General features: G+C 40.2%; 1 protein-coding gene across 1 annotated transcript in view; it reads right to left on the reverse strand.

Moving 5' to 3' along the window:
- Positions 1-12272, reverse strand: part of RELN (reelin) — a 262132-nt gene that overhangs the window by 137594 nt on the left and 112266 nt on the right. The window contains exons 7-8 of the mRNA XM_054399823.1: positions 6920-7016; positions 1864-1915 (exon numbers count right to left, since the gene is read on the reverse strand). Of these exons, the coding sequence (XP_054255798.1) occupies positions 1864-1915; positions 6920-7016 (149 nt within the window). The remainder of the gene's footprint in view (positions 1-1863; positions 1916-6919; positions 7017-12272) is intronic.

Raw genomic sequence — 12272 nt, forward strand, 5'->3', positions numbered from 1 at the left:
AACACTCTTTTTAAAAAGGCAATTCCTTGGCTGAATCCCTAAATAGGTTTATGATTAAATCGGGCATTTGGGGATAAGCTGGAAACTGGCAAATGCCAGGTTTAGATTTATGATGCTGAAGCCAAGCACTGCTGAGCTCAGCAGCAGTCCCCTGGCTCATGCCGGTTTTTATCAGTTACAAAACCAACCTACTGGGTATTTCAAGCTCAACACAGGCACATGGGGAAATGTGACACATTTTGAACTTCAGGCTGAAATTTTATTCATTCAGGAGGGCATCCACCCCTGCCCTGCTCCACCATACTGGGGATTTTACTGGTTCCTACTGGTACAAGTTAAGGTATCCAGTCATGTAGAGTATTCCCTGCTCTGTCTGCTCTCACAGGATCTTTATGTGATCATCCCCAGCTGATAGGAGCTAAAGCTACCAGTGAAATTTTAACTCTAATTCTGATGCTTTTGGGAGCCTGCACCATTCTGTAATTCACCTGCAGCAGACTTCAGCCACTGAGCTGTGACAGCAAACATTTACCTACCAACCCATTCAGCTTACACTGCTGTTAAGCACTCTGGGTCACTGCAAGAACAATCCATAGAAGATTCTTATGAATTTTCCTGAAAAGCAAAATTCCTCCAGCATTACAAACTTGCAGCACTATAAAAGTCACCTGCCTGTGGGCACAGCCAAGGCTGGGAGGGTTTCTGCAGGCAAGTGGCACATCCTAGCAGACCAAAGGAGCTGCTCCCCTTTCACAAGCTGACTCCCACTGCAGGGGAGCTCCAAGCTACTTTTCAATGGAGGTGCCCGATATTTATGCAATAATTCAGTTAGAAATGGGTACATTTTCCTGGCTTTTTAAAAACAGTTATTAAAAATAAAAAGGATAGATCCCAATCCTTAGAATTATTAACACCGCAGTCAGTTGCAGGGTGGCAGGTTACGATGACCTCGGTCAAATGAACAACTTCAGATAAAAGCAAATTTAAGTGACATATTTCTGCACCTTCCAGGATTTTGATTTACAATCCATTAACAAAACCAAGCTGCTAGCCAAGCTACCTGACAGCTCTTATTTCCAGCTGAGATTTCCAGAGTCTAATGACACATCTGCTGAGGTACTTTTGGAGAATTACTTTTTTAAAAATAGGAATATGATTTGGAAACACATATCCAGGGGTCCACAGAGGAAACAGGCCATATTTCCTGCTTGCTTTTATATTGAACCATTTATATCATAAAACCATTTTTCCTTCATATTTTGAACACTGAGATATGAGCTAACAAATTGTGTTTCAAATTTGCCCTCAGCCCAAGCCACAACTTCTGCCATAATTTATAGCCACAACCATACAGTGAAATGTGCAACAGCTTACAGCAAGTATTCTAAGCAACACAGCACACAACCACACTGTTGATAACATGAGCTAAGGAGCATTCAGCATTGGTCTGCCCTGCATGTTGTTTGCACAAATGTGTTTAAAACAGCATTACCCAATCATAAATTATTTTAAATCCTTGACATGCTCTGTTTTAAAGTTTGTTTTGTTTATAAACAGTAATTACACTTCAGAGAGAGAACAAGAGATGATAATGTTGTCCATCAAGTTACAGAACAAGTGAAAAACCCCAAACATGAATATGTCTTTCATCATCAGAATATTCACTCAAGTTTCTACTTTCCAAAGTGTAGATGAGTTCTAGATTAGGAGAGGAATAAATGTGCTGCATGATTAGAAATTTTTTTAAATCCCTCATGTTGAGTAGAACATCAACCAGAAAAGCAAACCTGAACTTGAGGGCCATTTTCCTTTGCAGAAATTACTTTTTACACTTTCTCAGAGAAATGAAGAAGCTGAACTTACCCAGGGAAAACTGAAGGACAGATGCAGTAGTTGTGTTAAGGCCAGCAGTGGTCTACAGGAAGAAAAGCAAAAGTTATGTTAGATCAGCAAAACAATACATTCATCACTTCTTTTTCTCTGAAAGCACGCAAAATCTCTGTAAACCTAGCTCTTCAGTGCATAAAACTATGAATTGCAAACCCTTTCAGGACATTTCTGTTATGTCATTTTGATTATTGGCAGGCAATACCATTCTTTCATTGCCTTAAAGTAAGAGTAGTGATGTGAAAGGCTGGAACTTGACCAGTGTTTAGAAGAATGAAAAATCAAGAGGTTTATGGTCAATTTAGTTTCAGTCTGTATATACAGAATGGTTAGAACAGTTTTCACTGCTCCGTGCACAGAATAACAACCTATAATTATCATAAATAATAAAAATAAAGTAATAAAAAGAAATATTAATAGGGTATAACAGAATTGTCTTCAACAGCTAAGCAAACAAAACCTTGCATAACGTATACAACAAGATTTTGTGGTAACATCTACACACTGCTGGCATCCAACCAAGTCCTAGAAGCAGGTAGAAAACACTGAACAGCTCACTCTGTACTCAACTCACCACCCTCCTTTGGGGCCTTTCTTTTTCCCCTCTTTCAATGCCCCCACATTTCAGTAGTTAAAATTAGGACTATTTTTCTGAAGACCCACAAGATAAAAAGCACTAGCGTGTCGTGAAGGACGCTCACTTATTTTAAATTCATTTTGAAAGGCAGACAATGATACTGCTGCATAACAAGCAAGGCAGAAGCACTGCCTAAAAACACTACCTCATCTGGTCATTTTGTCAAAGAGCTGAAACAGTTTAGCAAGGAGAAAGCCAAATTGGAGAATCACCTCAAAAAGAAGACACTCAAAGTTTGTTTCATCTGACTCACCAAAAGACCCAAACAAGATACAATTTGTCATTATAAATGGATTTGAAACTACATTGAAGATGGAAAAATGTACAAGCTGAAAGACAATGACAATGTTAGATCAAAAGAGAAAAGGCAAAAAGGTATAACCTAGTCAGTCAAGAAGTTTACACAATCATAAAAGAAGGCATCTAATTGGAAGAATAAAGACAGCAAAGCCTTGAATAAAGTCGTCTGATACTGTTGCCAGTAATACCTGCATCCTAGATTTCAAGACCTCAGAGTTGTCCTCCCATGTCAGACCCTGTGCACAATAATTGCACCAATGAGAGCAGCAACAGGCTCTTCCATCAGCTGTGCTCCTCAGGCTCTGCATCTGTGCACCATGTCATCCTGTCAGCATGCTACGGAGAACTTAAATTTCTGAGCAAATACAGCCCCAGAAGCAAGCTCCTGGGGCTAGCAGGATTTGGCTGCCAGAGCTCAGCTGGGAATCTGCTTGGAGGCAGCTCCAAGCGGAGCATCCAGAGGACTTGAATGCTCCTCCTGCTTTGCTACTATGAGTGATGTAAAGGAAACCCAATAGCAGTCACTGAAAAAAAAAAGTGGTGATCTGCAAAATATAGATATACTTTTGAGGTCATGCACACTAAACTGTCATTTTGTAACAAGTCAGCACCCGGGTAGAGACCAGGCTCAAGATGCTCCATTCTTTCAAGCATCTATTAATTCTGACAATACTACAAGTGCAATTTCATCAGCATTTGGTAATGATGAATAGTACAATTTCTACAACATTTCCCTGAACTATGTAGTGAGAGACTGAGGTATTCCTGAACTCTTTAATTATCTGCTATGCAGATAAACATGCACACAGCTGAGAGGGATCGCTCTGATATCTGAAGTCCCTTATTACCTGGTGTATCACCACACTGCACTGAATGAAAGCTAGTCCTAAATGGAAATGTTTTATGACTGTTTTTAGGACTCCATTGACACAGAATAAATGTTATCTCTCAGTCACCTGTATTGGCTTTTCAGCCTCTGGAGACTTTCAAATCTTTGCAGATCTATATTCAGAAAGTATATTCAAATATATATGATATCCTAGCTGATGGCTCCCTCCATTCCCTCCCATGTACAGTCAGCAGATTTTTAGTTAAATCAGCTCAAACAGGTGATTTCTGTTAAACCAATAGTCTTTTCCCCTGCAGGTCAGTTTCAACCTGGATTCATGTTCTGGTGTGGATTACCATGCAGACCACCAATGCTCACATGATGCCATCTCTCCTGGTAGACAGGTGGTCATACAGAAGAGCAAAAGGGACTGGACTTCTTCCAATGTCACTGGAAGTGACAGATGAAGTATTCATGAAATGAAGTCATTGAAAATAGTGGTGGAGAACTTCATGAGTTGACATGAGGTTTTGATGTGCTGTTTCTTTTCTACATATTACATATGGCTAGGAACTTCATATAAATAGTAAAGACTGAGATCTTCACTGAGATGCAGGAGTGCTTTAAGGCAGTGCAGGGAAATTCAGCAAACTTCCATCACAGCTATTAATGCTCTGTAACTAAGCAATGGGACGGAGTCCCAGAGCTTTACAATCACCCCAAACAACAAATTTTGAAACTTTAAAAAATTGATTCTTTATGTACTGAATGTTTACTTACAATGCACTTTTCCTCTTTTTGGAATATTTCTAACAGGTAATTTTAGTCCTCAAACAAAACCAGGGAAGCTGCATTTACCTAACAGCTTTGAAAATACAGTCACCTTTCCATTTGAGGCCCTTCTGTCATTCAGTATGAGGTACCACACTTAGCATGCCAAATGATACTATGCTTTCTGACTTAAGAGTATCTATTATAGTAGTTTACATTCAATTAATTACATTGTACAAGTTCGAATTAGAAAACCAATCCCTTTATCACTGTGCAATGGCTCATATTACCAAAGAATATCATGTATCAGTTATCAGAGAAAAGGCATTCATGCAGACTTATAAGAGAGGATGTTGTGAATTGTTTCAGTACAGCTTCAGAAAGAAAGCATCAGACTTAAAACACTTTGCAAAGTTTTGCAAAAGACTGCGAAGTTCAGACACTACAGAAGAGGCTGGCAGGGAGCCTTCAGCAGCTATTTTCCTCTGCTTGCAATACCTCTGCCATTATCTGTCTGCAGGATTTTGTCAGTGGTAAATTTTCACCAACAGACACAGACAGTTGCCACTAAAAAGCTTCTGCCTGCAGGAACAGGCAGCTGCTGGGAGTCAGAAGAGAGAGAGATCAAGGAAGCAAACCAGCAGCTGTCACGGCTGTAGATACAATACTTTTTGCAACTTCAACTCTTCTTAATTTAATATTTTAAAGCAATGATGTAGCCCTAGGAGTCATGAACAAGAAAAGAGATTTCCAAAGTTGTTTCAGGCAGGGACAGAATAAACAGTAAAGGTGGCAGAGTAAAATGTGTGATGGTTGGAAAAATGAAATGGGGTTTAAAATTTCTTATAGGAAGAGATATGTTGTGAAATTTCTGAAACATGACTACAAGTTAGAAACAAGTTGGTTCTAAGAAAATAAGGTTTCAACCAAGACCAGCTTCAAAAATAAAACTAGGTCAGACTTCTGGCATGAGCTGTGGCATAAGCATGTTCCTTCAGAAGAATTTGGTTTCTTCACATTACCATAATATTTATAAACACTTTCATTATCGGGCTGTTGAGTGCTTATAAGCACAATGATTTTTTCTGCTCATTTACATCACACCACTTCTACATCATGATAAATGTTTCCAAGTTCCTGATGCCATAGCAGTGCTATTATACTACATGTTAAGAACCAATACAGTTGAACACGGGGGTTTGAAGCCAGTTTGTGATTATTAAGGATAGTCTAAATTAGATATCAGCAGAGAGAAGACCTCAGATCCTGGGTTTGCTAAACACCATAAAGAGATTGTTTTCCAAGGAGTGTTACCTATGTTCAATACTATAACTAAAAAGGAGATAAAAACTTGGATAAAATATCCCAGTGGTGTGACTTCATTTTTGCACAGGACATGAAACAGTGGATCTCCTTTCAAGGTAGTTAATGAGGCATGGTACATTCAAACAGGATTCAAAACATTAGCATCCCTGTCAGGATTCTGGAGCTGGCTGTGAGGGAAACAACTGAGTTTCTTGGTTTTCCATAAAACCTCTAATTTAGTTTTATATGTGTTTATGGCTTCCAGTAAGCACATCAGCGATATCTACACTGCATTTGTGGAATTCTGTTTTCAGTTAAGGATGTAAAATTAATGTTGTTAGAATTGTCTCTGTTTAAAATGAAGATGCCTCGCCAAAACCACTTCTGTTTTATGGCCCTCTTCCATGTACGCTCTTCAAACGGCTCTAATCTGCCTCTCCCTCCACCACTGAAACCATGAAAATTAATTTCTGATTACACAGGCTTTGAGGTAGCCTTTTAATTTTTCAGTTCTTTCCAAAACTCCCATTTTATGTCCGTCATTGCAGGTAGCAGCCCAGCATCAGCAGGTGGGCATAGGTGATATATCCTTCAATTAACTTTCCACACCCAGACAATCCCAAGTTTACACAAACTGCACCAAGTTGTTTCTTACTACCCCTCAGTGAAATCACCATTCACCATGACTCAACACGTTATATAGACTTTCCTGAGACTGGCTGGTGCTTGCTCCAGGCTGCATTTAAGCCTGCAGGATGCACTGCTCACAAGTGATGTTTTACAGCCAAATTAGGATTTGACAGTAGTGACAAGAAGAAACAGGACACAGCTAATAAAATAAGAGAAGGAAAATGAGCCTTGTGTTTCAATTCCTTTGCTGGAAATAAAAAGATAATTATGCCAGATTGACAATATGTTTCTATTTCTTTGCCTCTCCAGTACTCACTGATACTTTAGATAACTTGGATGCACACCAGATCAAGAGATTTTCCTTTGCAAACCACTGCAATAACCTTTGGTTAGCATCTATAGTTTAAAACACTGAGATATTCCTAGAGTGATCTTCTATAACATTATCACCTTGATAAGAGTGTCTCCACTGGACATCAAACTCTCAGTGCACACCAACATCTCTGCAGCTGATTCAGCCTGGAGTCCAAGCCCCGGCAGATGAGACATCCTTCACTTACCAGTTCTCTGGGACCATATGGCTCGCAGAAAGTGATGGCATTACCATGCATTATCACACCACACTGCTCTCCAACCTTACAGTTACTGCACTCAGACCTGCAGGAAGAACACACCATGTTCAAAACAGAAATCAGAAACCATACATTACCATGCATTTGACTTACAAGCTGTACAGTAAGACCAATATATGATAGAACTCAGACAGATTAGACTGTTTTGTTATCATGGTGCTGAAGACTGAGTAACTGTACATATGATATCCTAGAGCTGTCTCTGAGAAAAGGACCTTGAAGATAAGTACTTGCTCTCTGCAAACTGCTCGCTCTCCAAAAAGGAGTGTCTCTGCAAAACATCACACCACAGGAAACCAAGCTGAACTTTTACATGAACACTTTACCCTGAGGTTACTCTTCAGATTCCTTACTACGCAATTTGATATACCATATAAAACCCACTGATATACCATATATTAATCATTGATATACCATATATAAACTATTTACCATATATAAAACCACCATCATGGTGTTACCATGAAGAACAGCTCAGGAGAAGGAGTTAGGTTCAGCCACCTTCCACCCTGCAGGATTATTTACCCCAAAAGGTAGACTGAAGGCTTCAGACCTTACCCCAAACTGGGCACCAAGAGGCTCTTACAGGCCTGATGCTGTAACATGAGTCTTGATGCTTCTTTCTATCTGTATTTGCCATATCTCGGATTCCTAGCATCAGAGTTGCCACTCTATTCAACTTTCAGGGGAAAATATATGAAGAAAATATCAGAGAGACTGGTAAACGCTGCTGAGCCAAGTCATTACACCTCTCCTGATATTAATTCAAGGATCAAGGTATCAGCTCTTGGCATGAGCACTGGATTTTCAAAAGCTCCCAGCTCCTGACAAACTGCCTGCAATGAGACTGATCAACATTGCCTTTGGGCATCCAAAACTCAGCTTTAACAACAAACTAAAGGCAAACATTTGCTCCCAGATCAAATCTACTGCAAGCAAGGGCAAATTCACTCCAAACCTTCTTATTTCTTGCCAATTTTTGACTGTACTTTCAGAAATGTATTTTTAGAGATTGAAGTGCAATACACCTATGTAAGGTGCATTTAGGCATTTTTCTTTGGCTTCTCCCATGCAGTGTCTCAGACGTGGCCAGCCTTTCTGATGTGCAACATCACAGAAGTACACACAGACGCAGCTCAGGTGTAGTTTAGTAGCATGCAGAGCTTTGAGTTTCTTATTTCTTTTCAGTCTCCAGATAATCGTTTGTCAGCCCACCAAGATCCTAGATGAGGCAAATGACATGTCTAGGTGCTTTAGGAGAAAGAGGCTGATAGAGTTGTCAGCTACATTGTGGGGCTGGGATACCTTTTACCTGCAGGGGCCATGCACCTGAAACATCTGAGCAAGGGAGGATGGGATGCTGTGAACCCAGGGAGTGATTAGAAATAATGTTTACATCAATTTTAAAAATACTTCTTTAGGCTACCTCCAGGTCTGCTCCCACAGCAGACTGGGGCTCCTCAGCACCCCCTGGCTGCGCAGGGCAGCAAAGTGTGGGCAAGTTTTGGCAGAATGGGTTAACTCTGGGCAGTGTACAATAGCCTGCAGGTCTGTCAGTGTTGAGCTCTGCTGAGCGGTTTTCAGATGCAGAGATGTTGTGAATAATTGATTGCATTTGTTATTTTGGGGCTCTTTGGCTGCTCCTGGGTGAAGTCAGCACAGGATGTCTTTCTGTATCCAAGTCCATTACAGAAGTCAAAGAATAATGCCTTGTTTGTACTTTCCAAACTCTCCCTTATTCTGAGATTTTATTAAGGGTCAGTTTCAGCTCCACTTCCCAAAATAAAATCAGATGTCAAAAATCCTTGATTTTTTTCCCCTGTATGAGCATGTCAGTAAAGTCATTCGGCAAGTCACACAGCACTCAAGATTCTGAATTAAAGCAGCAAAATTAAACCTTCTGATAATGAAATGTAGTTCCTATTTGCTTACAGAAGCTACAGCAGGCCCACAATTTTCTTTCTAAATAAGAAGACAAGAATAGAGTGTGAGTGAAGAAATTGTATTTATGAGAAAGTATAGAAACAGAGTTCACGAAGGACATTTTTTGTCACCATTTAAAATTTCACTTTATCCCTAAACTATGATAACTGAAGAAAAAAGGGACAGGAACTAGAAGAATGCCTGTAATTCTGTAGCATTTTGGCTGTTTATGGACATTATTTTCATTATCAGCCCATATATCTTGGATGTTTATAGTACAGCCTTTGTTATGTGCAGGGAGACAGACATGGCAGGAAAACTTTGCCTGTGAATACCTCTTAGTACCTTGTGAAAGGTGAAGCTGTTCAATCCAAGAGATTTTTATTTATTTTTTTAATTGTCATAGCTCAGTGAATACAAAGTTAGTCATCTGTTCTGCTTCTGTCATGTGGTCTATGAAATACTGTCTGGAAATCCAGGAGAGATGTCCTCTATTACAGCTGTGTCATCACCCCATGTCTTTTCTAGGATAACTCCTGTTGTAAGAAATTGGATGGCTGTTGGTAATTCTGATTCAAATCTTTGTGCTCAGTGCATTACCTTTGGCAATTAATTGCTCATGAGCTTGACAGGTATGCATGAAAAGTAAGGTAATTGATCTGCTGTTCCTGAAATATCATCACAGTATTACACATTTAGAGATAATCCAGTGTGTTCCTCTCCTGCTGCAGGCAGGCAGGTTCATTTCTTTTCCCTTTAAACAAACAGCAGACTATTCATTGCCCTAGCTGGGTGCAGCTATTTACACTTTCTCACCTGCTTGGTGTAAAATCTTAGCAGGTTAAAAATCACTTCATCTTTTGCCTTACAGCTGGTGCTCATTGCCACTGCTGACATGTGTCCTATTCATCTAGCTGTCTTCTCTGAAGACCTGTCATTGCTCTCTTCTCTGGCTTAGAGTCCCACCTCTCTGCTATTGTTCTTCACTTTGCTGAAGGGGAAACATCTGCTGTTTCCTCATCTCTATTTGTCATCTCATTTCCCTCTACGATACCTGAATTTGTGGACATTATATTGACTGATTTCTTTTGTGATGTCTGGACTGTAAAGAAGATAAACATCTCAAACTGCCAAGAGATTATCAAACATAAATCTTTCTGAAGTTTAATCCCACAGTTTTAGTGCAATTTGGAAACTGCTTTAGGACTTCTCTCTCCTGTCACAAAGCTCTCCTCCACTTCCTTGCCACTGGAAATATTACAATACCTCTTCATTTCTCACACACCATGAAGAAGTGATGGAACCCATTTCTTTTTGATTGATTCTACGTGCTCAGCTTTTCTTCATGTCACCTTTGAAGTGTGTCTTCTTTAACTGACTGTGATTTGGAGACTTTCAGATAACACATGGCATCAAGTTAGAAAGGAGAGTTTAGCCAGAAGCAAGCTTCTGTACAGAGTCTTTCTTTTCCAAATGTACTGAATCCTCTGGTGTCTACACCCCTGATGTTAAAAATGTTCTATACAGAAATGTGCTAGCATCTCTTCTTTACTAATTTATGCACCTTCTTCCCCCTCCAGCCCCCCCATGCTTTGTCTCAACATTAAACCATTTATGGTAGGATTAAACAGAATATTTTTTTCTAGAATTGTTCTTGTTTGGCCTGCTTTATTTCATATACATCACCTTTTTTATACTCTCTTCTGCAATTTTGTGAGCTTACACGAAGGTAAGATGGTCACAGAAACAGGTTCTCAACGACCTACAGTCTTACAGATACCCATGTTGGACCCCTTCTTTCTCATCCAGACATTTCAGGGCCCTTTCCTGGCAAGTAGTACATGGTGCAGATTTCCTTTTCCTACAGAGGAAATCTATTCATCTTATGGTTCCCAAGTTTTCTGTACTAACACACTCCTGCCAATTTTCATCAAGTATAAGGGACCACTAGTCACGTGCACTGTTAGCTTTCTCATTGATAAATAAATTTCATTGTCCAATTAGTTGTGCAAGCCAGTCATGAACACTTAGCATGGCCATCAGTGCTACCACAGAGTGGGAGACACCTGTCTTGCATTTCACAGCTAATACATCTTAGATGAAAAATGCATTGGGCATTTCTGAACATGTCAAGCATTTGTTTCACAGGCTAGAGATCTTTGTCAATTTTGTGACAAATGAGATCCAAGAAATGAGGCAATCTCTACTTAAGTAAGCCTGTTTGTACCTATGGGCTGGGAAATTTAGAAAGAACCATGTTCTGACATGAGTGTACATTGGAATCAAAGAATGTAAGCATCAGCTGGACAATACTACACAAGAAAATACGCATGGTGGTTGAGTGCCAAGGAAATGAGAAGACACATTCCCATTCCCAGCACAGAAATCCTACCTGCTTCCTTCTTATGTCTTCTCTTGCTATCTCCCCTCCTCTCCTCATCTTTCTCTACTTTAGCAGTTTCTCCTGTTTTCTTTCAATAACCAAACTGTGATTTTTGACCAGGAACCCATTCCTGGATGCTATGACTTTTCTCTTAACAAAAAGCTCCATCTCAACCTTCCTGTTCTCTTCCCCTTCCCTTGCAGTTCCAGAAACACTCAGCCATTTCCTTCCTGCTCCTGAGCCTCCAAAGAAACCCGGATGGTTGCTGTGTAGGATGTGTCTTTTAATGCATTTGAAAGAGCAGCAATCCATAAAAAAAACCCCAATCACTCTTGAAATCATAGAGCACCCCTGCACAAAATGGTTATTTGATGTGAGGCCTCTCCCAGCAAGCGAGTGGCATATCAGCTCTGCTGGGACCCATCAAATGCTGGGACACAGGCAGCAGCTATGAAGTGCTTTGCCTGTGCTCTTGGACTGCATGTCTCTGCCAGAGCCACATGTGCCCGAAAGGGGATCAGGAGGAGTGGGAAAATATTAATCACATCCAAGCCAGTGTTATACAGGATTTGGGAAGAAAAGATCATAGGAAAATATCAAAATTTCTCTTTTCATCTTCACAAAAATTATGGTTTCAGAAATCATTAGAGTGGCTTAGTCTAACTGGCCCCTGGTGACATGGCACTGATGGAGTATTGGCACACACAAGGCAGCTGCTACCGCACACTGAGCACAGCAGACCAGCGGCTGAGCAGGGCTGTGGAAATCCTGCTCCAGCAGCTACTGCAATTGTTTGTGGTATAGATGGGATTTTAGCAGCTGCCAGGGGGAAAAAAATTGCAATTTTAAGGCGGGTGGCATAAACTGTTAATAATCCCTGATTTAACTCCCAGTAGACAATCAAATGAGAATGAGCTTTCTGCCACTAAGCAGGTCTTCTCTGGAGGCAGAGCCACTGCAGAAATCCTGTATGCA

Source organism: Indicator indicator, chromosome 3 (genome assembly GCF_027791375.1).
Source record: "Indicator indicator isolate 239-I01 chromosome 3, UM_Iind_1.1, whole genome shotgun sequence".
NCBI classification, from domain to species: domain Eukaryota; kingdom Metazoa; phylum Chordata; class Aves; order Piciformes; family Indicatoridae; genus Indicator; species Indicator indicator.